This window comes from Colletes gigas, unplaced genomic scaffold (genome assembly GCF_013123115.1).
Source record: "Colletes gigas isolate AHSC1104 unplaced genomic scaffold, ASM1312311v1 Colletes_gigas_Sc00004, whole genome shotgun sequence".
Lineage (NCBI taxonomy): Eukaryota > Metazoa > Arthropoda > Insecta > Hymenoptera > Colletidae > Colletes > Colletes gigas.
Window position 1 is genome coordinate 5,000,515 of NW_025106633.1, and position 25,364 is coordinate 5,025,878.

Below are 25,364 nucleotides of genomic sequence, written 5' to 3' on the forward strand. Positions count from 1 at the left end.
TGTTTAAATTTGTTTCCAAGAAAATTCATTATAGTAAAATTTCATATTTACAGAATAGTAAAAGTTCGATCGAAGAACCTTGACGCTCGTTACGAAATAAGAAAGAAGATTTTGAAAATTCGCGGGCGATGGCGCGCATGCACAAACAGTTCGATGAACGCCGTGACTCTAATCGACGGTATTACGCGGCGGTGAGTGAACGTAATCGCACCCGTTCCATGCAGGAACAAATATGGCGCCGTGGAGAATATTAAACTGTGTTTAGTTCCTGAATACGTAAAGTTTTTTGGATTTTAACGGTTTCCAAATTTCCGTCGCGAACCGACATCACGTGCAAACGCTTGTAAGGATGTTACCTGACTACGGTTAAATTTTGGCCAGGAATTTCACGCTAAGGTAAGCCAATTAAAAAGATAACATTTCTTTTGCGATATCATACTATGTTTTGGAGAATCGAGTGTACGGAATTTAGAAGAGTGACAACTAAATTGATTCGACTAGCTTTATGTATGAATTTGATTTCTTCTTTGTCCGTTAAAGTACTAGATTAAAGTATCACAATGACAGGTTGTAATTGTTTAGAACACATCGAAATTGTCTAACGACTCATAATCTTGTATCGGAATTATATAGGGAAATATTAATGAAATTATTTTACGTTTATCCTTGATAAATCGAATAAACCGGCACAATGATTTTCGGTTGATCGAAAACTGTAAACACGCGTAAATCAAATACGCTGTACTTTTTACTTGAATCAAATCGTAATACATTTGTAAGATAGAATATTATTTTAGTTTATTCCGGTGACCTTTTAGGTTAACTTGACAAAACACGAAATAGAAAGTTACGGATAGAAGAATGGAAGTGTTGTTTATATTTTATAAAGTTGTTCCACGAGAAAAGAAACATCTTTTGTAATGACATTTTGGATTTAATTTCAATTTGGACGTTTAAACGAATTTTGAAAGATTTATAAAAATTGTTGTGTTTGTATACATCTGTATTGGGTCGAGACAACTGCACAAAATACATATTGCCATTTTACGGCTACGATATGTTGCAAAAGGAAAATGATTTTTTTTTTTATAATTTATATAATGTATCGTATATTTCATATATTATTTCATAGACTTAATGACTACTTACATATTGCTTACAGTACAAGACGTAAATATCGACACAGTACGCAATTACGTATATCAACATTTATAACTGCTAAAAAATTGTTTGCACTACTAGTTTTTTTATATGTATCTTTATTTAGAATATCTTACTTTTAATTACTGTACAAATGGGTAAACTACGTTTTGACTCTGATTTGACGGCTGCACTTGAACAATGTTAGGCGGAATATGATTATTCTTGTATATGCGATAGCAGGTCCGTAGCAGTAGGAAGTAGACGATTTCCACCAGTGACAGAAAACTAAAGCCCATGAAGAGTCCCAGTAAGCCACCCGTACTTGCTGTACATAACAAAATTGCATTATCAGATCTTCGAAACTATCGTGACGCGGGCACCTTCCGGTTGAAGGTGTTGGAAGCTTCTAAACGTTAGTCGCGTTATTTTGGAAAATAATTTCGTTGTTTCGCGAATATAACGATAATTATCGAGGTACGAAGATCTTGATCGTTCAAGATCAGGGCCGTGGCCGATCCCGAGCTTGGTCATTTATATGGGCACTACTGTATATGTATATGTATTCGGTGGCCTTGAGCAGCCAATACTTTATGCTCCGAGGATAGTTGCATCGAGTGTTTGAAAACGTACCCGTAAAAAACAAAACAAAGACCGATTAAATTACTGAAATAGTAAGTACCCAAGCTCGAGCCAAGTACATTTAATATTCAAACAGGAGCTCCTTTGACGTACTTACAGAGAAATTCCGTGAATCCAAATAGTTCGTTCTTCACGTATTTTGTGAACTGAGACTCGACAAAAAACAAATGAACCACCGCCATATTTTCGCTATTGAACAAACAGAATTTCAAGCGTAATTAGATTTGTGCTTAACATTCTCAATGTATATCAGGTGAGCCGCTTAAAACTAATCATCCGTATAACAAGTTTATTTTTAAAGATAGAAAAGAATATTTGATTTCATGGAGAAAATAGTATTGTGATGTTTCAGTTTCAGATCGAAGCACCCGATATTTCAAGGTCTTCAATTTTACCTACAGTTTAAGGCCATTCAGGATTGCTAAAGGACAATTGCGAAGGCAAATATTTAATATCAAAAGATAAATAACAATTCAATCACTAATACACGCTTCATTTTTGTTTCGACCAATCAAATGATTATTAAACTTTCTATTCTTCTCTAATTTAAAAAAATGAACTCTGTACGGAAAACAATATTACGTGAAATATTTTTTGCTCTTCTTTATGTAGTTCTCAGCAATATTGAAGTTTGGAACTAATTTGCTCTGCGAAATCTCAACGTTGTAATTGATCTCGAAGCATCCGGGGTAACAGTTGCAGCTGGGTCTGTAATATAATATTTTCAACTTTAAGATATGAACGTTAATTAACGATTTACGATCACGATTACCGTATAAATTACTTTCAAACCATGATCGTAAATTGTTCGGAATATGTACATTGCGTTCCGCTTTTCAGAGGATGAAGCGTGTGACTCACGTTTCGGAAACGTTTATGGAAGTTATGCCGCTGTCGTCATCGTAAAGTTTTAGTTCCATTGCTCTTCGTGCGTCCGTCGCGCATGCATCATCTTTCTTCTCGCAGATCGGCGTGTTCGAAGACTCTGCGATCGAATAGTAAATATCGCTGTACTATCAAGATGATAGTCTTCGCGTTCAAAATAAATAACCGTTACGTACAAAACGTCCAAGAACTAAATTCTATCGAAAACTTCGATCATCCAGGGGTAAAAAAAAAAAATGTGTTCGCTTCGTTTATCCATAGCTTTACATCTAACAGTAATTATCAAAGCAGACGGTATAACTCTTAGACAGAGTCGGGCAAAATGTACTTTTAATTATCGCATTTTAAAGTCGATTTTCGGTATTTTCTGGACAGATTTAGTACGGTTGTTTCTGACGTTGAAAATTACTCGGCATGTAGTATTGGACGCAGTGGCAAATCTTTTGGGTGAAGTTCGCCTCGCATTCCAAAACGCAGTTCTTTTGTGTGTAGGTCCTGTAATACCGTAACTTTCTCTCTGACGTGAAGAAACACTTCCTCTTCCTCTGGGGAACGGATATTATCGACTTGCTGGCGGTCGATAACCGGGGTGATACGATTACTCTAGTCTCCTCACCCGGCGTCACAGTGAACGCAAATTCAGCTATTTTAGGGGTCTCCACTGGGTTGTGAAGCAGCATCTGTGAAAACACTTCCATTGTGTCGCAAAATTCCGTCATATCTTGATCCTTTCGTGTTTACATCCATTATACTTAAATGCAAGATCTTGGCTTAATAGGTACTGATCATTTTTCTTTTTCCTTCGTTCTCGACGGAGCATATTATACGATAGAGAATTAAACTTATAGAAGCAATTATACCTTGAAACCCACGCTAGCAGTGGATGAACAATAATATTCTGGAATGTCTGCGTCGAGGACCAAAGTCAAACCGTAGAATTGTCCAGCGCCGTACGGTCTCCATGGTATAGTATCGGCGACCACATTTTCATCGTAGCCAGTTTCAGGGTTCCAATCGGTGCTATTGTATGGGAACGTGATGTTGAGGTCTGACCAATCTCGTCTGGAATTTAAACCAGGATAAATGCGAAGATAAAGTTGAAAGTTATTTCTGGATTTGTAAGCGGTCTGTCCCTTCATTGAACAATTTTTGTTTAACTTTAATGTCTGAAAATGATTGTTGGTTTCAGCTTGATCGCGTACAGAATTAAATATCGAAAATGGCAGAAAAAGATATTTATAAATTTGGAATATCAGTTCCATTTTTCCGGCTTCCGTCAATTCTCTTGTCCATCGAGGCAGAAAATATTGGCTGCTCAAGGACACTCGAACGGCTATCCTCGTCATATTGTCTGGCTAAGCGCCAACTCATCTCTTCTCTCCTTGCTCTACACTCTCGTTATATTTGAAGGGCATAGGCACTTTCTGTTTTACATTGTATAGAGCCACATTAAGCAACTTAACCCGCGATAATGTGGAACAGTAGCTTCCTTTAAATTGCACAATGTTTAATGCATTTAAATTCTATATCGAATACAATGGTAACATTATAAAATATAAAAAATTTTATATATTATATTTTCTATCTCGAGTATACCGTTTCGAATTGTCTGTCGCCCATGGGTATACTATTTTTGCCAACTTTCGTAAGAAATTACTCACGGATTGTAAAACAGGTATTTTCGATGAACGGAATTGAAGTTGCAACATATTCCCTCGTCGGTCATGGTGGGATTGAAAATCTTCTCGCAGTCGGTTATGTTTCCATGCCACTGGCACAAATGCAACATCTCCGAGCAGGATTGCGAAACCTGTGTTATTCCATTGGAATATACTTAGTCGATTCGTTGTGTCGTGCAAAGATATTAATTTAATTTCATAGTGACGCGTGTAACAAGAAAGCGTGCAATTTAATACGTGGAAACAGAAATAACGATACAGATCTTGCTTATCGTAACATAAAAGAAAGAGCGTTAAGATGTGTACGGGATACTTTATGCCCGCAACAGAGAGCACACAAGGCAGTACATTCGATGATCAGGATAAACCCATACGGCGCAAAGTGTATCGTAATATGTTACGTACATTGATCATAAAATGCAGCATGCTGTGCCATGATATCGCGTTCTCGTCGAAATTAAAGGCCGTTAAATTCGTTTCAAAGTTGCATCTGTCTTCCAGTAACAGCTTTTCACGCATATCGTTCCTGGCGTTAAAATGCTCGTTTTAATCGTGGTTTTTCCTCGTCTTTTCGTTCACCGTTAATCGATTGTTAATTACCTTATTGTAAACAGGGCTTGAAAACTGTTGTAATATAGAATTTTTGTTCTCGAAACAATAATTTTCGGAACCTTTTCAAGCTCTGTTAAGCGTATTGTTGTTTTATGAATTGCTCACCCAGCGTTTATGCGTACGGCTTCGCTGTTCTTCGCGTTGTTCATGTTGCAAATGGTGACCGAGGGAAACGGGAATTCATTTAAAGACACCGATTCGGGACTCAGGGAGATTATGATAGGCGTCGAGACCCACTTCTGGTACAGATACCAAATGTAATAACTTGCGGTTAACACGGCTAGCGTGAACGATATTATCCAGAAGATTCTGGAGAAAAGAAATATTCAAAGTTAAAAGCGTTACGAGATCGATCGTTATTTAAAGTATCCAGGCTACGAGGAAAATATTATATAAGTAAATACCTTTCGACGATCGTCAGGTTCGAATCACCGACGTAACGCAAGCCATGAAGCGAACTGTTCGTGCAATATTGCTTGAGGACATTTTTTATATCTGGATCATTTAAGCACTGCTGCGCGCTTTCGTGTTTCCTGATGTTAAGACATTTTTAATTTGTCAGTACCAATTACCGTGACATTGCCATTTGTTTTAGAAATGTTCTATCGGGACATTCGTGGCGAATTACCTTATAGTCTTATCATTGTCGTGATGTTGTGCCGTAGCATTGTCTCTCTTCGATATTATATTTTTATTGAATCTCGATCTCAATGCCGTGTCCTTCGACCGATACATGATCTTGAAAGGTGTTTATTTCTCTTAAAGTTATGCTAATTACACGTAAAATTGTTTCGAGTTCAGTCTCTAAATATTTGTTCCGCCATAACTTGAAAACGGCCGAACGTGTTTCAATAAAATTCTGTACCCGTGTAAAAGGCTTTCAAACTTAGAAGATAGGCTACTTTATATTAGGCTCGCGATAAAGTATCAAACGACAAATGTTACCATTAGGGGTACTTTTAACCCTCTGAACTTTAAGAAGAAACAAATAGCCCCCCAAATTATGAGAATACCTTCACAGACGTTGGTCGTATTTTATAGTTATCCCGCGTGGCGTATCCCTCCAGTCGCTGAGGCGACTTGTACGGGTTCTGCAAGTGAACAGTGTTGATGGTATAGGGTATATTGAGATCGTGATTTCTCAAACAATTCAGCGTGGCCTTGTCGTTCGTCTTACAAGGATCTCGATAGTAGAGTTTGATCGGCATTGCATCGATGTCGCGGACCTTATCGTCGTTCAGATTCCTAAAACGAATTCGCGACTCGAGTTTCGAACGATTCTTCTTAAAATGAAATTCTTAATTCACGGGTACGATGATCCTAACACTCTACGATTGAAACGCAAATACCCCAATTTTACTTTTCAAGGTTCAGAATGTTTCTAGGGATCTTCGGATCCCGTGGGAGGCTCTGCCACTGGAAAATAGGAAAGCAATCGATGGAAAAATATATCTATTTCAAAAGAAGTAACAATGTAGATCCTGTTTGAAGTGAAATTTACGAACGCAGTATGTTTCGTTTCGAAGGTCCAGGATTAAGAAGAACGGATCCCACGTTTAGTCAGAAAATATTTTCACGCAATTAGGGTGACCCGGGAAAAGTGTGTCGGTCCCTTTTGAGCCATCAGTGAACGATGTCTGTCAATCGACTGGGGGTAAACGGTACCATGGGCATCCTTTTAACGTCCACAGGATCCTCGCGTGCCAACGTGTCTTGTTGTCTTTACTCCATGTGCATGCGCGCCTACGCGATGACACAGATAATTACAGACGACTGTTTTGTATCGTTTATGCTCGTAGGTGTCTTTCGGTCAAAAAGATCGAGACACGTATGTATGTACATGTGACCATTTGCTTTTTTTTAAGAACTTTCATTTAACAAGAAAACAGAAAGTTTGTTATTGTTTTAGTAGCGAGAACAATCGCGTATATCTACCTTGATTATTAATTGTTAAACGTCGATGTTCTGTCCATTTTAGCTGCGTTATAATTGATGTCGAGACAAATACATTGAGTACCCCAAAGTAGTCAAGGTCATTTAAAGGTTTCAAGGTTAAATTGTTTAATAATAATGAAGATAAAATTGCAATTAAAATTACATTAGAAGGGGGCCCAGTCATTGTATTACGCTTTCCTCGAAAACGGAAGCCTCGTAAGGAAAGACGAGTGCAAGGTCGAGAGTAAACATCGTTTAAATTGTCAATTCTGTGTACAGAGCCGGGCTTTCACGATTTTCCAACGAGATAAGAAAAGAAGTTACGAGCACGTCGACGATCGTTTCTCATTACGCGACAATTACAGCCGCGAACCGCCTAGTGAAAATGTTAGCTACTCTTCACGCCCGTTCGACAGAAACGTTTCGTGACCGTGTCTAATTAAGAAGATATTCCTATCGTAAAACGCATATTTTTTGGTTTTTCTTTTTTAACCATCCTCCAGCGAACTATTAAATATTTCTATTTATTACGCTACAATTAAAATAATCTAAACAAAAATATCTGATACCACGTCCATAACATGTTAAAAAATGTATACAATAATTATCGACACAATGGGCGTCGCTCCATTGGTTAATTATGCAGTAGAAATGTGCATGGAATGAGCGATTATTGTTAAAAAACCTTTTTGCTCGGCTTATCGAGTCATGAAACGAATATTGACTTCAGTACTTAAGGACGCGAGAACGGGCACATGCAATAAGCAGAAAGTTTAATAAAACTTATTAAATGCTGAACTAGATCTAATTTACAAGATAGAACGGAAAGACACGCGGTCAGTAAAGCTGCAATGGCAGCGGAAAGCTTCTACTAGGTCATCTTTGTTTATTTTATGTTAATAGCGTCGTAGGAGATAACAATGATTGTACGCTGCAAAAGGAAAACAAATTTTTTTTTAAACTGTATTCCGCCTAATTAATGATACATTCACCACGTGTGTTTGAGTTATTTTAACCTATTCCCCCGATCGTAACCCAATATTATTATAAATTAAATTTAGTCGATGAAAAAGAAACTTGATGTAAACAATTCACTATTGAATATTCTTTTTTTTTTCAATTTTTCGATTAATTGAAATTTGTGCAAATTTCGATTGCAGAATGTCGCAGAAAAATAAAAAACGGAAGTTAGAGGGGGAGGAACAGACCATGTCCGACTGGGAGCAGGAGAATATTTTCCTAGGCAAAACAAGACATGAAATGGAATCTATGTGGGAGGTACACAGTTCAACCATTAATCCTATTCACACTTCTTTATTTATTTGATGTTTTTGTTGCACAAAGTATATGTAAAAATAATAAAGAAGTGCAAAAGGTCGAGGTGTAGGTAGCAATTGTTACAAGGTTTAACTTCACTCGTTAAACGTTTGATACGATCGTGTATGTTGCAGCTTCCACAAATATTTCATTTTCTTCATCTGACGAAAGAAACTTTAAATATACCTCATTTGTCCATGTACGAGATGGAACGTATGCTTTTAATACCAAGAGCTTCGAAACAATTGGCAAACATCATGACTTCTTTGTTAAGGTAAAGCGATGATGTGTAATCAAATCGAACGTTTAAAATGAAATAATAATTTTACGTGTCGCATTTTGTAATAAAGAATCGTACATTTGTTAACTTCAGTTCCCCCATCACCAAAGCAAAGTTGAGGAAAATACCACCCATGCCGTACGAGTTCTGGACAAACATTTTAGCCTATAAGATAAAAAGTTGGTTCAAAATTTACGAGGGGAAACATCGGGATGCGGTGAAAGTAAGTGTTTACCATTGTTACGTCGTTGATCGGAACAACGCATCTGCTGTGCGACAAATAACTTGGAATAAGAGTTTTTTATGCTTGGATCTCCATTATGCATCGTAGTGACAAGAAATGTGATCAAAGATTTTTAGGTTCTAGAAACCATCGGCGTCGAGCCGGAATTCTGGAATGTTTTCCCCGACGCGCCTCTTCTGAATGGCAAAGATTTCGAGGAGTTGAGTTTCAAACAGAAAGTCTGGCTTCTAAAAACAATCTGTGATACGGTCATGGTACGATAGAACGAATTATATTAAGCTCTGAATAAAAAAATATTTATCGCGTACCCGTCTATTTTTAAATTTTTTAGCACACTAGGAAAACTGTACACGAAGAGATAGCTAAGCAACCATGGGAAGACCAATTTGAGACAGTCTTAGGGACCGATCGCTATGGGGCAAGATACATTTATTTCCCACAATTCCTTAAAAGTGATCTGCGAGTCTATAGGCATTGTCTCGATAATAAAATTCTATCCTCCGTGAAGGTATTAGACGCTAATGATAAATTGCTCGATCTCATCCGCCGTGTTATATATACTTTTTCGTTGATCGGATTATCATTTCAGCCCATCAAGCCAAAGTTGAAAACGGGCACGGAAAATAAAATACTAAAGCAAACCGACTCGATGAGGAAAAAAGCTAAATACAAAAAAAGAAAAACACGATGGAGCAACGGTTTGTCTACGAAGTCGAGGAAAAAAGTAAACAAATCTGACAAAAAGGAATCGAACGACTGCAAGTGCACTAGCGATAGTGCTACGAGCTCCTTGAACAAAGACGCAGATCTGAGTAGTACAAGCACCTGTAATAATAATAATAACAATAACAATAATAACAGTAGTGATAATAAGAATAAAAAAAAAATTAATTTAGATATCATTAATGGAAAAAGGTCGAGAAGTTTATCGAAATGTTCGGAAATGAGCGCGGAGCCTAATGAAACACACTGTAAAAATGTAAATTCGAGTGGTTGCGATACAACCAGTTCACTAGAAACGACTTCCGACGCGAGGTTGCCTGGGAAAATGTTCAAGGGATTCTCGGATAGTAGCAGTAATGAAAAATGTAATATAGAAATACTTAGCGGTATACTGAGCAATTTGAAGTCTGAAACCAGCGAAGAGAAGGGGACGGACGATGTGAACGATTCGTCGACGCATACTTCGCAGATCAAAGTAGAATCGAACCCAATGAGACAATATTTAGATACGATGGATTTGGGTACAGGTAGAAGCGGATCTGTTGATAATTTGTCCAACATTTCGAAGACCGATGACGAGAAGTTGAACGAAATTATCAGCGCCGAATGCTTGAAGTTGGGCGACAAAGGTTCCAGTAATTTTCACACAGTTAGAGAGACGCACCAAATATCAACCACGTCGAAGTCCGACGACGAGAAATTAAACGAAACCAAAACCGGCCACAGCACGCCCGAAGATAATGTTAGTCTTATCGAGGAGACGACGGAATATAAAATTACCAGGCAAAGTAAAGGACTCGTTAAAGATCAGAAACGAAATGATCTGATCGCTAGGGACAAGAGGGAATCGCAACCAGGTCAAAGTAGCGACGTTTTAGACGAGTCAGAATCCGACGACGAGCAGAATCTCTCTCTGAGCGAATTGAGAAGGATATTGCAACGAGAAGCAATGGACGACGATAGCGAAATCGGATACAACCTTCGAAAAGTAAAGAATGAAAAATCGCATCGTTGGACGCAAGAAGTGCAAGATTTCAATGGGATGCTATTGGAGCTCGGTGTTTCGAAGTTTCAACTTGTAGCTGATAGCGTCGATTCATTGAGGGACCTCATATCTACTTTTTTACAGAAAAGCAACAATCCAAGCGCCGATACCGACGATGACGTACGTAATTCATTTATTCTATAATTTTAATTATACTGTTCGTTGCGCTTTCTTAATCTTTGCAATAAAGTATAAGATACTTACGCCCTAAAACTAATATTTTAAAGTTTACTTAATACTTTCGAAAAACTTTATCCTTAATAAATAGTCGAGGAAGTTGCAAAACGTTTATTTGTCATTGCAAATTAAAGAGACCGTTTTGATATTTAATATCACCATGTGTTTGTTGTTTTTCAGATTGAGCCTATACCTCAGTGCGAAGTGAAACTGGTCAAGAAATTGTCAGATCTACTCGCCTCTTTGAAGGAAATGGAGTCGGCGTTGTGCGACTCGTTTAAAAAAGCCAGGGCGAAGCTACAAAGAGAATTGGCCAATTTAAAAGAAGGGTATATTTATTTTTATTCTTATTAAAGCACGTAATATAATATTACACGAAATATTAAATTCTACCAACACCATTCATTCCATCATGTTGAGTTTAATCTGGGAACAATTGTTTTAGTTTGATATTTATTCAATAGCATTCTACGTGAAATGAAATATCATTTAAATGACCACTTATCCATCTTAAATCAGACTGCATCCCTTTGAAAGTTCCATCTCTTCGCGTATCATCGAAATCTTCAATGAGACAGCTTGTAGGGTTCTCTTTGCTAGTCGATGATAATTTTTTAGTGTAATATCACGAATATACCCTATGTTTCCAAATTAAAGGTACATCCTTGCCTGAAACCTCTAAAAATTATTGTAAATCATTTATGGTCGATAAAGAGGTTATTCACCCACATTTTTTTTAGTGTGGAGTGTCAGGACTCATCTGGGGAGGGTGTCGGCTCTAATTGGTGGGTTCTTGGATCACAGGGCTATCCACTGCCAACTTCCGGAGATGCAACGTTTCAAACGTTACCGCAGTCTACCTTATCCCCAACTGGTCACCAAAGCAACTCCAACAAAAACGAAGAACGCCAAGAGAAATGTGTCAGCCTCGCAGAGGACAGTAAACAAGATCCCCAAGAGTGCAAAGACGGACAGGGCGAGAACGCATCAAGCGAATTGCAGAGAGGCGAGGACAATAGCCAGGAAAGCACAGGAGCCGAAGAAGAAGCAAAGGAAGGCTCAAACTACGACGAAGGTAAAAGATACATAATCAACGTAATTGCTTTGATTTATCGGTATTGACAAGTACTTTATTTTTGTTGTTACAAACAGGACAAGAAACGCGAAGAGTATTGCGGGCGCGCGGCGTCTCTTCCTACACAGAACAATTTTATTCAGATGACGAGATTGAAGAGAACGAGCTGGAAGAATGGGCCAACGTTGAGGCAGTCTACGCGGCTCCCAGCGCACAGGCCAGTACATCCACTCCTTACTTTAGTGCGAAAATCAAATACGCTGATGGTCGAACAAATGAAGAGGAGGACTCAGACCAAGATTGGATTCTACCAAGCTCTCGCAAAAGGAAAAATAAACGTCCGTGTAAGTATGTCGAATTAGTTGTAACATTGAAGCGATTGAACTCTTCGATGTACCTTAATACTTATTTGTTGAGATTAAAAGAACTGCACCGAATAGTACGATCAAAATTATAGAGCTCCGATTAAAACAAATGATGCAGTCGATCATGGCATTATTTTATACCCCTAACCAAGAGCACACAACCAAGTCCCGGAGGCTGTACTATAAATCTAACAGACAATTTTATGCCGCCAACGAGCAATGTTTATTGTATTCTTTCAGCTGCCAATAGAAGATTAAAATCATTCGAACACAAATTACAAAGCATTAAAGTTGACGAGCTACAAGAGGCAGCGGAATCGCTAGTGGCTACCCCGTCGATTGTAAAAAATGAGAAAGATAAACTTACGGCCAAAGACACCCAAATACGCAAATCGGAGAACATTACCGATTCGAAAGCTTTCGAAGCCAATGCCGCCGAGGCGAATCACGAGGCCGTGCCAGAGAGTCATGAAGCCGTAGCAAAGAATCAGGAAGCTGCAATAGAGAAACACGAGGCTGTGGCAGAAAATCACGTTGCTGTGGTGGAGAATAATTCTAAAAAAACAGTGCCTTCCGCGGAAACGATCAGCAATATCGAGAACTTCGAGAGCGTGCATTCGGAGCTGGATATCAAAGATGAGGGGCCGATTTACGATTACGCGCCGTGTCAGGTTGATAATGGTTACACCCCTACCCTAAACTCGAATTACATGGTGATCAAAACCGAACCCAATCCGATGAATTATTACGTGATGCAACCGAATACAGCAACCGTCGTTTCGCCCAACACGATCATGCAACCTGGACCGATGGTCTCGAGTATCGTGCCGCCGGTGCAGCAAGGTTATTACGTACACGGAGGGCAAAATTACATTATTCAGAATCCGCAACCAGGTGTGGTTCCTCATCATTCGTTGCAACCGCAGGGACCGCAAATGATAACGCCCCAGCAATTTGTCAACCATCCTGGTTACGTGCCATACATGGTAGCAACGGCGCATCCGCAGCGCGAATTCATACCCGCGAATCCTCAGTTTTATCATCCGAATTATCATCAAAATCCACCCATGCCGACTCATTCCAATCCGGACATATCGATCAGGCCTAGCCAGAACAGATACCCGATATCGCGTCACAATTATCCACATCCTACCAACGGTGCAGTTATAAGAAGCAACATGCCGATCAGAGGAAATTTCCCGCGAACGAATAACGCCAGATTGCCGAGGAGCATGCCGCAGCCACGCGGAAGCCCCGCCAGGGCACCGAGGCCAAGGAAAACGAACACATCGTCGGAGAGCCAGGCCAAGACAACTTCTTTGATCGTCCTCAGCGATAGCGACGACGAGATCGAAATGATCGTCACTCAGAAGACAGGCTCTACGAGCGAAACGGGGAAAACGAAGACGACGCCTCGTAGAAACTCTGCGCAGAATAAACAGACGCCGACCGTTATTTCGGATATTACAGTGGCCACGCCGAAAGGATCCATCCCGCAGCAAATAATACAGCGTATGAGCCAAGGTGGCATCTCGATAACGCCTGTGAAACCTGCGCCGCCGGTTCAAAGCCCGAACACGCAGCTGGTGGTGGTCGTCAATGATACTGGAAGCCATTATGCCTTAGCACTGCCAAACGGAAGCAAGCTCATCCTGACTCCTGAACAGGTGGCGCAGATACGAGCGTCGAACGGCGGGAAACTAATTTTGTAAAATTGAATTTCCTCCGAACGGAGAGGGAAAATTACACGGAGGAACTTTCGTGAGTGAATGGTAATCTTGAGCCGTATTTATGCCTCTTCGCTCTGGATAATCATCCGTAACCATTGTCCAAAGCAAAGAGATGTAAATTCAGCTTCGGTAAGTTGTGAATGGAGCGGACTGAAACGACGCACTTTGATCTCTTTCACTTATGATGTGCTTTTGAAGCTGATGTTCCTGCAGTGTATAGTGGAGGCTACGATTCTGTACGTGTATTAAAATACACCGTGTACACGTGTCACGTGTACCTGCGTAAACCGTCACACGATTTAAAGAACACGTGTAAAGACAGTAGTGCACCTTATTTCATGAATATTTAACACACATGTATTTAAGGTTTGACGCATTTATTATATTTTCTTGTTATTTGTCTACGATTGTTGCATCGGCGTGTTTGAACCATTTAGTAAATTGAATTTGTTGTAATGGATGGCATTATACAAAATTAAATACGCAGGGTGGATTGCTAAATAAATGAACGATAAAAAAATCGCCGTTCAAAATATAACAAATTAAGAAGTACTCACAATTTTACTTAAACTTCTAGAACTTCTGGAATACGGGGATTAATAGTATGGAACATTTGAAATAATACTCATCTTGCCTCTGATAATTCGTAAGATTTTCTACTTGCATTTAAGAAAAACAATCGTTTATTATTATTTCGTTAGGTACAAAATTGTCTGGTTTGTCAACGACGATAGACATTTTAGTTGGTTACATAAGGGTTAAATATGAACGAAATAAGGACTAGTAAGGACGAAGTAACTTCATACGTGAAGATACGTACAATCATAATTTTACGCATACACGTGAGAATCTGTGTAGACGCGAAATAAGGAGTCTTTAATGTTTAGTACAGAATGTGACTCTCGCCTCTTCCTTTTTACACTTGGCGAATCAGTTTGTGCAAATAAGTTACATTTAATGTGTACGAAAATTTTTTATTTTAAAAACTTGGGGCAATATTTGGGCATGTTTCGTTTTTAGAAACTGCCAAAACGTATTCGTTCGTAATCGAATTGACTAATAGTTTCTGTTATCGACATTGATTAACGAAAGAGCATAATAATACTATTCTTTAATATGTGATATTTCATTGCTGGATATATATGCTAGCGACATTACTTTATCTATAGTTTTTATGTTTTGTAATACATTGATTAAGCATTAAGTATAAATTGAAACGAAAGAATTCAAAGTATGCAATCATTTTTATTCAGAGCTATGAGTTTCAGTATAATGTATACGAACAACGTTTTCCCCGTGGAAGAGAATTATTTTTTCTTCTTTTTTTTTTTATTTGAATTAATTATGTTTAAATTTATTGCGATTGTTTATATCACCACAAACGAAGCCCAACTTCGAAATGTTGAGTCTTTAGAGGGAAATGAAGTGTATATTTAAAATAGTTTGTTTAATATATTGTATAAATTATATATTCAGCATTTTATTCCAGACACCACTCTGAAATGTTCCATTACATTTAATGCTCCATGAAACTGAAAATGAGTTTTATGTGGTATTTAATAATACGAAACTTTTATATATACAGAATACAATTTATTTAGATATTTACAAATATTTAATGTGTTGTTTAGTAAATAATATGGATTGTCGGAAATTCGTTCGATATTTTCCGTTTAAAGAATAGATATCGAATACATTTTTATATAAAAACTGAAATATATATTTAATAAATTCGCATAAAGAATAATAACGTATTCAGATAAAATAATATCGAGAAAAATTTAATAATGCATTATCATACAATCAGCAATATACAACATCAGAGAGCATATTTATCCACATATATTACTTTATCTCTTCACAATGCATTATGCTTATGTTACAAGTATATTACAAAAAAATATGCTAAGAAACCTTTGTACACTTTACAGTGAATAGGAACGTTAAATACTTTAATAATAACAACAATGAGTATGCTTTTCCTTGAAATATAAATTATAAAAGAGAAAACAAATAAGACTGAGTCAGACTTTTAAAGCATTAGAAAATTACAGGAACTTGAATTATTTACAATTAACATTGCCAACATGTTATACAAAATTTATCATTCGTAATAGAATCCATTAAAGCTTTTGAAATGTTTAAAAAATGTTGAGAATATCAATTCACTGATAGATTAATGGCATAAAAAGCTTGATTGTTCGATCTTCGAACGTGTTCGGCTTACGAAACTATCTCAGGAAATTAAGATGTTTATTAAGATATACTAAAGTAATCGTCGATAATTTGTCTATAAGACACGCATAGAAGATATATCTCCCATTGCCTGGAATTTTAAATCTGATTTTTATTCTTGTACAGATCTTTATCAAATGCCAAGAACCTTGACAGACGTGCTCCATTGTAAGGTGTTTCACTTCCTGGCGGATGTAATCTCATCTAAAACAAAGATACATACATGAAACTAATTTATGAACGGAAAATAAGTAATGAGAAATATTGAAAAGAATAGATACTAATTATTCTATTCCCATTTCTTTTCAGCTGAAACTTTATGTGAAGTACTACCTACCGCAATATGCGCATCTCTGATGCAGTCTTCGTGGTTCACTTCGTGATAAAAGGTTTTGAACAGATTAATACTACGGTACATGTTTTTTTTAGTTTAGTAATAACTTGTGTATACCACGCGATTCTTCGATTTTGTTTTTTTTTAAGCTCACAAGGGATTACAGCCACACCGCTGGACATGTTAATGGCATTTAGAGGGACGAATCTAAGATCGAATGTCGATTATAATTTTACCTTATGACATTTTCTTATATCTCTAACCGGTTTCGAGATATAACTTTTCCCAATGCGTGGGACACCCTGCGAACGAAATAATCTATAGAATGTCGTCACTCGATCTTTTCTTTTTTATATATTATTAACAATAAATTATTTTACTAATATTTTTTTAGATTCGTCCACGCTAAATATCATAATCTTCAGAGGTCGGGGCCGTGGGATTTTCTTATCAGAGACAAACGAGCTTTTTCAACGTAACGAAGTAAGGTCAACTTAAATCGAACGAACTTCATTAAAGTAACTAACGAGACAATTTCTGTTATTACAGTTAAGATTTATTCTTCAAGAGACAGGCATTCACGTGTATAAATATATCAAACGTAATCAATGTTCACGACGCAATGGATAATGGAAAGTTAGTGCGCAAACGGTTATCGAAATATCAGGGATTGCGTAACCATAGTTTCTGGGTTTTCTCGAAGCAGCTTTCGAAGCCATAACGTGGCGGATTAATGATCAATTTGCCCAACTCCATTGTGGTTAGTTTTTTTTTTTTAATGTTATCGTCAAAAGATACAAATCACCCATCAAGCTCGGAAGGTACAGAGCACCGGTAAAGTCTAAGTCCTTCTAATTCTAATTCTCCGGCGTTAAAAGGAACAAAAAGGTGGTAAAAATATAAGACTCGGTATTCGATTTACGTCCGATCCTACCAGAATTTCACATACAATGAAATAACAATAATAGTATTAAATAAAATGCTTTGTACTATTGCAGATTAAATAAGGTAATTGCACCAGTAGTAAATATTACCCACTATTGGTGCTTTTACTTTAATTCCCTTTATCGTGTATAAATTTCAATTACCAAGGATCGTTCGATCATTCGGTTCGAATGGTCCAACAACGAACCGGACTATTGGTTGTTCAAATTTAAAGAAAAAAAAAAAAAAAACAAGTGCTTTGTAATTATAGGACTGCTGGGATGCAAGCTTGAGCATTAATCGCGCATTGCATAAATTGCACGCGTAGTTTCGGCCGTGCAGCACTGATTCTCATCTATTTCTTGGCGAGGTCATCCGCAGCTTTCTCATCCCCTTCCGCGTTTCTGAATCGCTTCTGCAAGAAAAAAAAAACCGACACCAATCCGTTACACGTGATGGACACGGCGTTACGATGATGATGCGTGCATCTCGGGTGAAACTGACCTTCGCTTGGCTTACTTTTATCGTGTGCTTTTCGAGATTCGATTGGAAACCGTCAGTTCTCTTTTGTGGGACGCGATAGTGACACAAGTCACGTCGACATTCATACTATTTCTGTTCTACCAGACACAAAATTAACACTTCGATGGCATCACGTTTCACGCAAAGGCTGTCACTAGAGACATTTACAAAAGCTTCTAATATTCTACTTTTAAAAAATTTTTTTCCATCATTTTAACGACAGCTTCGAATCGAATCCCGCATTATGGAAGTGTAATCGCGTGGACGAAAAACGGGTGAAATGCGGCTGAAGCACACAAGCTCCCTTTGGCAATTTAATACGGGGGACTGCATTTCAGTTTCATTTACTCTTTAAACTTAAATGTTCCTTCTTTAAATTCACCTGGCTTGTTCTAGCTCGCTGTAAAGCGCGCATAGTTTTGCGACTTCGGTTTGTTCGCATACTTAATAACATTTGATGTGTTTTTTCTCGACGACGACTGCTTTCGACGAGAAAAATCTCGTTATTCGGTCCCGATGATCTCACCGACCCGATGACTCACCATAATTCTGTATTTCTCTTTGCAGGCGTACTCCGTTTCGTCCACGTCGTTGTAGCAATCGCTTTTGTAATCCGGAGGTATCGGTTTCCCCTCGAATTGGCACAGCTTGGACAACGGTTTCGCGTTCACGATCATCTTCTTGAAGCCCGTCGGCTTCTGCTGCGGGCAATAGAACACGTCCGGTGTGTTTTTGTCGAAGACGATGCTCTTCCGCATCATGTCGCCCGCTTCGACTGTGACGAGAACCACCTGACGAAACAAATCACCCTATCAGATCCTGTACACCACGTAACATTGTTGCAATTTTATTTTAACGTAAAGGAACGGAGATTTTGTGCGTCACGTATCGATCGTTCGTGCGTAAAGGTGATTCATAGATCGTTAAAACTTTCCTCTCGTGAAAGGATCGGATATTCATCTATCGCGAGTTCCCTGATTTTACGCAATAATGTACGCTGTTCGCGGACCAATTTCCCTCTGAATTTGCGTGTAGTCGCGTCAGAGAAGGAAGGAAAAGTATGGCGATGGTCCAAGAGAGCGAAATCAGCACAAAGACATCGTTTTCCCCGATTTCTCCGCAAGTGATTTCAATGCGCGCAATCTCTTCCGGGAAACGTGAAATGCAGGAAGCATAGGAGAGCGTGAATCGTCGTCGATGCATTACGTCAGGGCTTCTTAAACTATGGATCGTAAATTGTCAGCAAAAATGGACAAAATTCTTATTTGGACAGAAATTTCGAACGACAAAAGATTAGTTTTTAAACTGTAGATCATAGCTCGTCAACTAAAAGCACTATTAGGCGTGAAACTTACGACAAGCATGGCCACTATATTGCATACGTATGCGGCGCCTGGAAAAAAAAGAAAACGTATGTTAGTTTTGTAACAAGAGCAAAGTGACTGAATATTGGCTCTAATCGCAACAAACTAGTTTTTTTTTTTTAATCACTGATACCATCGTTTTTCTATTTTTAATTTATTTATCAAAAATTCAAGGAACAACAAAATTATCAATCTCATGATTAAGAGTATAAAGTTAGTAGGATGTCCTTGAATAAGAGTTTAATGCTAAAAATATTAGTTTACTGTTCGAAGCTTCGGTTTTAATAATTTTAAAAAGGTTTCATTCTGTACGCTGAAGGTTGTGCAAGGTAGAGCGCGAACGTACTCCGTCATTAAGCAAACGTAAACTATGAAAACTGGGCCACCTGGAAAGGAAGTCAATGCCGTGCATTTACGCGACAGACAATCCCTTTTTCCAAGTCATTCTTACGGTGTTGTCTGATCCTTGTCAATAACCAGTGGCAAAACTGCTCACGATCTTTTCACAGGATGATTCTAAATGTTATAAAGAAAACCGCTATTGTTTCGAGGAATAAAAATTTCAAGAACGTATAGAAATTACAGACGTGTTAATGTTCGATGAAAAAATGCATAACCAGTTGCAAGATCAGTTTCCTTCGACTGTCTCGACTCTGGATAGAATTGTAAATGAGTGCATACAGACGGAAATATTATATTCACAATGTACGGAATACGAGTACCGATACAGTGAACGTAAGTTTCAAGAGTGATCAGATGTTAATGAGGAGATGCAAATGGTTGTAGGGTCAGTTTCCTTGAACTGATCTTTCACTTTGTGCGTACAACTCTAAATGAGTGAAAAAACACGGATAAAAATATTGCCTGTGAATAGCAAGATACAATCGACTAAATATTAAATACAAGCTTGGAGAATGTATAGAAGAATGTGTATGTTAAATGTTAATGAAGATATGTATAACAGTTACAGGGTCAATTCTCTCGAAGATCTGTTTGACTTTATATTCAACCGTACAGTGGGAGTGCAGACTCGGACAGACACTATTTTTATCTGTCTGATCTGTCATCGATCCTAAGCACCGCTCAAGCGCGTCTTCTGCAAGGACGACGAGGTCGGATTGGTTCCGCGTGGTGCGTTTGATCAGGCTGCTCCTGTTTCAAGATACAGATCACGCTGAACCGATACCCTTCTGACATTTCGTTAACAGGATACAACACTTGCATAGGCGTAAGCCAATTCCTTGTCGATGGATCCCAGTTTATTGACAAACAAATAACCTGGTACTCGATCATCGACGTAAGAGTTAACGAATACACAGTCATTGGTTGCATCGAAGTACCCGATCCAATCACAGGTGTACCGATATTTTATATATCGGTATAGAGACGTAAAAATCGAACCTACTTTTAAAAAACAGATTTGCATTCTCTCTTGTTCATCAAGATGTTCTTATTCCCATGTAGGTCAATGTTTAATGACGTGTAAAAGTGAGAGCGTTACGAAAGCGATCATTGATGCCATGTTCGCCGAAAATGCATATTATACGTAGGTCAAATAATCCTCGTATCGAAATGAAAAGTAAATTGTATTTATACATCATTGATTTTAAGTTCATTTGAACTTAATATGTATACATGAACGGGTAGGTAGTAAAATAAATAAACATTACGGTAATATTAACAACAAACGATCTATTTTTGTATATTTATACAAATATATTTATATTCCGTCGTTACGTTGCACTACTCTCGACTCGATCGTTTCGCGGTTTGTTAATTTTAAATTCGCTTACATCTAAATTGCCGTTAGCAGTGGCGTAATTTCTGATTGCTGAAACGTGCAGGCGCAGACGCGTTTTAACGTGACATTTCCATTCTGACATTTTGTCTATGGCATTTAAGGCATCAGTGATCCGCTCGTCGTAACGTGCTCGCGAAAGCAACCACGATCCGACTAAATTGTTATTTCATTGGAGACGGTAGTATCAAATCGCACAATGAATCTACGGTCTGTTAAAAGTACAATTGATTACTACACTTATCAAGGCATCTTGTCCACTCGATAGACCGAGGAAAACACGAGAGATCCTAATTACTTGTTCCAACAATATCTTCACTGAAAAGCTAACTTATACAGCACGTTTAGTTTCCTTATAAATGATTCAAACGGTAGATTCTCTAATTATTTCAACGTACTATTTTTAATATTAGAGTTCTACCTAAAATCTCTGACAAAGATATTCGACGATTGAATTCCTCTTTCGAGAAAAGTTGAAGGAATAGAAAATAATTTAGAAATCCAACGCTAGACGTTCTGTTAATACTGAAGTATCGGGTGCGTTTAGGTACTATTGTTCTGTCAGTTAAATAGCGTCAGCGCAACGTCTAACGTTATATGCATGGTGTGTCTCATCCCGCATACCTTAACAAACACGCAACGTATTATTGCGTGGATTTCCGTTTACAATTCCGAAACATGTACCAATATGTTCACGTTATCGACTGTCGAATGGAACGATTGAACTTGTGACTGTTCGTAGGTGTAGACGGGTCAGCTTATATGGAAAACTTACCCATGCTGATGAACGCGTTTTGCACGGACAAGAACACCTTGTTGATCCACGCGAGACGGCGTCTCTTCGTTGACTGAGATTGCAACGGATTCGCGCTCCCCGGAGGCCCTGAAAGTGAATGCCGTTATAATATACAGGAGGTATCAAAAACGTTGGGCTAACAGTACAACCAGTCGTCGAGTTAACCGAGTTACAGATATTAAATTGCATCCTTAGGGTCGTTCGTCGATGCAAACATTTTCATGTTAATAAAAGCAATGCCAAGATCCGCTACTATAGCAGGGACTTTATAAAGAAAAATTAATCTTTCTCTTTAAATCTTTTGTAATATCAGTCGTTATAGTGATCGAAATAATTAAGAATGTTTCTTTCGTTATTACGGGCTGCTCTCATACGTGGTTAGGAATTTTGGATAGCGTGAACATAAATGGAGTGGGTATAGTGTGGGTAGACGACCTCGTCCTTCCCATATTCAGGCTCGATAGTGTCATCAATTTGTGGTGGGATTCGTTTCAAGGATCGCTTTTCTTCTAAGTAGAATAGATAACGGGCACGTTTTATTTCATTGGTTCTTTTGTATATACAAATATCTCTCACAAAAAAATCATCGTACATGTACAAAAATATATTACTCGTTGATCTTTTACACAATGATTCGAATGAATGCACAGCATCGCACGGGAAATAATTCATTATAAAATATCGTCTTTCTGCCAGAATTGAAAAATTCCAGCGTGGACAGCATATTACGTCCAGCGAATTATATGTTGGCCGCCTAAAATAAAAATCGATTAATTTATATATACACCGCAAATGTGTACGCATGCTAGTATTTTTTCGCTTATTTTTTGTTTTACCAGTTCGTCTAAATCAATGTCCACGGTATCTGTAGACATATCTAGTTCCTTAAAAGAGTCCACAGTATCAAGTTTATCATCCATTTTAGTAGACTCTTCAAGATTAATCTTGTTAACATCCTGTTCATTATCTTCCGTGTTAAATTCGTTTCTGAATTAAACATAATATTCATATTAAAAATACTCTCGTATTTTAAATATATTCACTACGCTTATCGCGCTATGGAAATTAATCCTTACTTCTTTTTTGCTTTGGGATCTATGCTTTCCAATTGAAACAATTCTGCAACTCTTTGAAGATGGTCTTTACTTTTTTCTTTCACTGATGGTGCTTCCAAAATCTTCTTTAAATAATCCTCCATAGGCGGTAATGGTTTATCCGGGTTAAGGGCGCGATGAGATAACATATTCCAGATATGTTGCATTGCAGGATCTGGCAGACTTCCTGGTAGAAAACACTGATTCCCCTCCACTATATAACTGTCTCTGAAATTATAATAATTTTTCATTAGTTATCGCACATGATCAACCAAATGCTGCAAATGTACTCACTCTGTTTCGGGTAATATCAGGGAGTCTAATAAATTATCAACAGCTTCATTTTGTTCACTGGTTAACTGTTTAATGACAGATTTAATAGGTCTTGTAACCATTACTCTTCGATCTTCTGCAAATGCTAAAGATATTTCTACCAAGCACTGTACGAATATAAATATACTTTATGCGATGACACACGTTTAAAAAAAAAAATAATATATATCGAAAAATAATTTAGAATTACCCATGGTTCATCGGGAACATCGATACACGGAAACAATGCCACCATTTTTGGTGCACGGTCGTTGTTATTAACTTTTCTCACAATGGCGACTACGTCCAATTCGAGCATTGCAAGTACCAAACTATAAAACGGATCTTGCGCGTTCTACAATGTAATATAAACTTACATATTGGTAGCTTGAAGATTTCGAACAAAAGTAACATGATAAGACATACTTGCACTCGGGACGAGGGTAAAACAACATTTGTAGTATTGTCGTACCAGTGCTCCAAGTCAACATCCCTTTTCCTTGCAAAACTATGAATAATGTAGCTCTTTGGCCCGCTTTTATAACTCAAAGCATCCTCTAGTTTTTCTATATTCATAAAACCATTCATGTATTTGCCCTGTCGCGTGTAAATTTACGGACAAAAAAAAGAAATTTCAAATATACTTTCGACTGGAATAAAAACTCCTCCATATTTATATCCTGGCACAATCTCATCCTTTTTGTAGATTGTCCTTTGTCTATCCGAATACTCTGTTACCGTTACTACATTTTCGTCGCCTTTGGCTGTTTTCCAACTTGGAAATTTGCAAGTATCAGTCACCTACCAAACATTACATTTAATTCAAATAATTATAGAAAAAAATAAATACCCTGATTAAACTTGGAATTTTTGCTTACTTTAATGTAACTGACTATTGGAATTTTTATATCAATTAGTTCTAAAGTAGCATACCACGGTGATGGTTTTGTTGGTACCTCTAGATAAAATCTTAAATCAGCTACAGCATTATCAAATGTTACGTGTTGACCATCAATCTAGTTAAATACAACAAAAATTTATCAGCAATTGTACCAGAGTATATTATGGCTGTAGATATTACTTACCTTCTTATGAAGATCTTTAAGAAATGCTTTGCTAATGCTAAGAGAGCTTTCAGGTTCTTCATCCAACAATTCTTCTGCTCTAAAATAATAGAAAGTTGAATTATGTAAAACAATTTGTGCAAAACAAATTCTGAACAAGACTTGTTTATCATACATTGTAAGCAACTTAATTTCCTCTGTATGAAGGTGTTCTGCAATTGTATCTACCTCAAACTGCAAAATAATGTCATGTTCTTCATTAAAATCAGACATCAAAATTACTTTTCTCATGGAGTTATCAATACTAAAATAAAAAAAGAAGTAAAAGTTGAATATATTATATTGAATTACTTATTTATGCACAATAAGTTAAGATGTATTTTTGTAGCATACGCATTTTTCTTTATGAATTCCACAGTGGCACTGAGTGCTTCAATCCAATTAGAGCAATAGTTTGTTTCGTTCAAGTGCATAATTTTTTGTATTAAATTCCAATCTGGGATCTGAAAATCTGCAAACTCTCCTACATGATCTGTATTTAAACTATTCTTTGTAACAGAAGATCCCATCAGCACTACTCCAATTTCATCCTTTGGCCGTAAAAATATCTGCAAAACAATAAATGCAATAAATAAACGATAAGCAACTTTGATATTTGAGCTGTTACCTTCTTTTCAATTATTCTTTGAGCAACACATTTTATCTTATCCAATAAAACACGATTCTTCTGTGCATTAGGACGTGTTACTCCAATATTTATTAACAATACTAACGTTTCCTAGAAAATGTATTAATATTTCAATTATTAGCAATTATTTATAAAATATAATAAAATATAACCTTTTCCAATTTTGGAGGCATTTTCAAACATTCAATTCACAGCTCACAGGTACTAGAAAAGAATTCTCTTAGTCGGCTGTGCGCCGTGGTGAGGGTTAAAGATTATTCACGAGGTTTGTTTTAGTAATTTATTATTTATTTACAAAACTTTAGTACAGAGGGAATTTGATTTAATACGAGTAAATTAAATTATCCTAGTATGAACACTTTTTAGACGTGGACGCGAAAACAT

General features: G+C 37.5%; 4 protein-coding genes across 5 annotated transcripts; 1 reads left to right on the top strand and 3 right to left on the bottom strand.

Moving 5' to 3' along the window:
• The first annotated feature begins 233 nt into the window (after positions 1 to 233).
• On the top strand, positions 234 to 15,262 carry LOC122394815 (serine/threonine-protein kinase pakD-like). The gene is made up of 11 exons (XM_043391954.1): positions 234 to 396; positions 8,054 to 8,171; positions 8,345 to 8,484; positions 8,584 to 8,713; positions 8,851 to 8,988; positions 9,066 to 9,242; positions 9,324 to 10,622; positions 10,860 to 11,008; positions 11,420 to 11,754; positions 11,832 to 12,098; positions 12,360 to 15,262. The coding sequence occupies exons 2-11, from the start codon at positions 8,055 to 8,057 to the stop codon at positions 13,829 to 13,831; spliced, it is 4,224 nt and encodes a 1,407-aa protein (XP_043247889.1). The 5' UTR covers positions 234 to 396; position 8,054; the 3' UTR covers positions 13,832 to 15,262.
• LOC122405145 (pickpocket protein 28-like) lies at positions 1,284 to 6,689 on the bottom strand. Its single transcript, XM_043409681.1, has 13 exons — positions 6,685 to 6,689; positions 5,972 to 6,203; positions 5,587 to 5,696; positions 5,363 to 5,491; positions 5,064 to 5,267; positions 4,752 to 4,872; positions 4,329 to 4,477; positions 3,528 to 3,729; positions 3,077 to 3,347; positions 2,644 to 2,767; positions 2,365 to 2,490; positions 1,880 to 1,971; positions 1,284 to 1,468 (listed from the first exon to the last, which is right to left on the bottom strand). Exons 1-13 carry the CDS (start codon positions 6,687 to 6,689, stop codon positions 1,284 to 1,286), a joined length of 1,950 nt encoding a protein of 649 aa, XP_043265616.1.
• A 752-nt stretch (positions 15,263 to 16,014) lies between the features above and the next one.
• LOC122405206 lies at positions 16,015 to 21,867 on the bottom strand. 2 transcript variants are annotated; one of them, XM_043409754.1, is made up of 4 exons: positions 21,802 to 21,867; positions 19,220 to 19,257; positions 18,407 to 18,655; positions 16,015 to 16,288 (listed from the first exon to the last, which is right to left on the bottom strand). In XM_043409754.1, exons 1-4 carry the CDS (start codon positions 21,803 to 21,805, stop codon positions 16,184 to 16,186), a joined length of 396 nt encoding a protein of 131 aa, XP_043265689.1. In that variant the 5' UTR covers positions 21,806 to 21,867; the 3' UTR covers positions 16,015 to 16,183. The 2 variants fall into 2 exon arrangements, with proteins under 2 accessions (XP_043265689.1, XP_043265690.1); XM_043409755.1 differs by lacking the exon at positions 16,015 to 16,288 and adding an exon at positions 16,855 to 17,757.
• A 381-nt stretch (positions 21,868 to 22,248) lies between these two features.
• Positions 22,249 to 25,354, bottom strand: LOC122405302 (X-ray repair cross-complementing protein 5-like). The gene is made up of 13 exons (XM_043409950.1): positions 25,133 to 25,354; positions 24,960 to 25,070; positions 24,686 to 24,900; positions 24,468 to 24,596; positions 24,314 to 24,392; positions 24,107 to 24,244; positions 23,873 to 24,029; positions 23,655 to 23,794; positions 23,440 to 23,583; positions 23,211 to 23,356; positions 22,899 to 23,144; positions 22,659 to 22,809; positions 22,249 to 22,576 (listed from the first exon to the last, which is right to left on the bottom strand). Exons 1-13 carry the CDS (start codon positions 25,151 to 25,153, stop codon positions 22,562 to 22,564), a joined length of 1,692 nt encoding a protein of 563 aa, XP_043265885.1. The 5' UTR covers positions 25,154 to 25,354; the 3' UTR covers positions 22,249 to 22,561.
• Positions 25,355 to 25,364: the final 10 nt, after the last annotated feature.

Coding starts and splice junctions, on each gene's coding strand:
- LOC122405302 (XM_043409950.1), bottom strand. CDS start 25,153: ATGCCTCCAAAATTGGAAAAG. Junction 24,901..24,959: donor AAAGAATAATTGAAAAGAAG/GTAACAGCTCAA, acceptor ATTGTTTTGCAG/ATATTTTTACGGCCAAAGGA. Junction 23,145..23,210: donor CTGATATTACCCGAAACAGA/GTGAGTACATTT, acceptor TTATAATTTCAG/AGACAGTTATATAGTGGAGG.
- LOC122394815 (XM_043391954.1), top strand. CDS start 8,055: ATGTCGCAGAAAAATAAAAAACGGAAGTTAGAGGGGGAGGAACAGACC. Junction 8,172..8,344: donor AAATGGAATCTATGTGGGAG/GTACACAGTTCA, acceptor TGTATGTTGCAG/CTTCCACAAATATTTCATTT. Junction 8,989..9,065: donor CAATCTGTGATACGGTCATG/GTACGATAGAAC, acceptor TAAATTTTTTAG/CACACTAGGAAAACTGTACA.
- LOC122405145 (XM_043409681.1), bottom strand. Junction 2,491..2,643: donor TCCATAAACGTTTCCGAAAC/GTGAGTCACACG, acceptor ATTATATTACAG/ACCCAGCTGCAACTGTTACC. Junction 1,469..1,879: donor TGGATTCACGGAATTTCTCT/GTAAGTACGTCA, acceptor TGTTATGTACAG/CAAGTACGGGTGGCTTACTG.
- LOC122405206 (XM_043409754.1), bottom strand. Junction 18,656..19,219: donor ATATAGTGGCCATGCTTGTC/GTAAGTTTCACG, acceptor TTGTTTCGTCAG/GTGGTTCTCGTCACAGTCGA. Junction 16,289..18,406: donor AAGAGAAATACAGAATTATG/GTGAGTCATCGG, acceptor TCTTTGTTTTAG/ATGAGATTACATCCGCCAGG.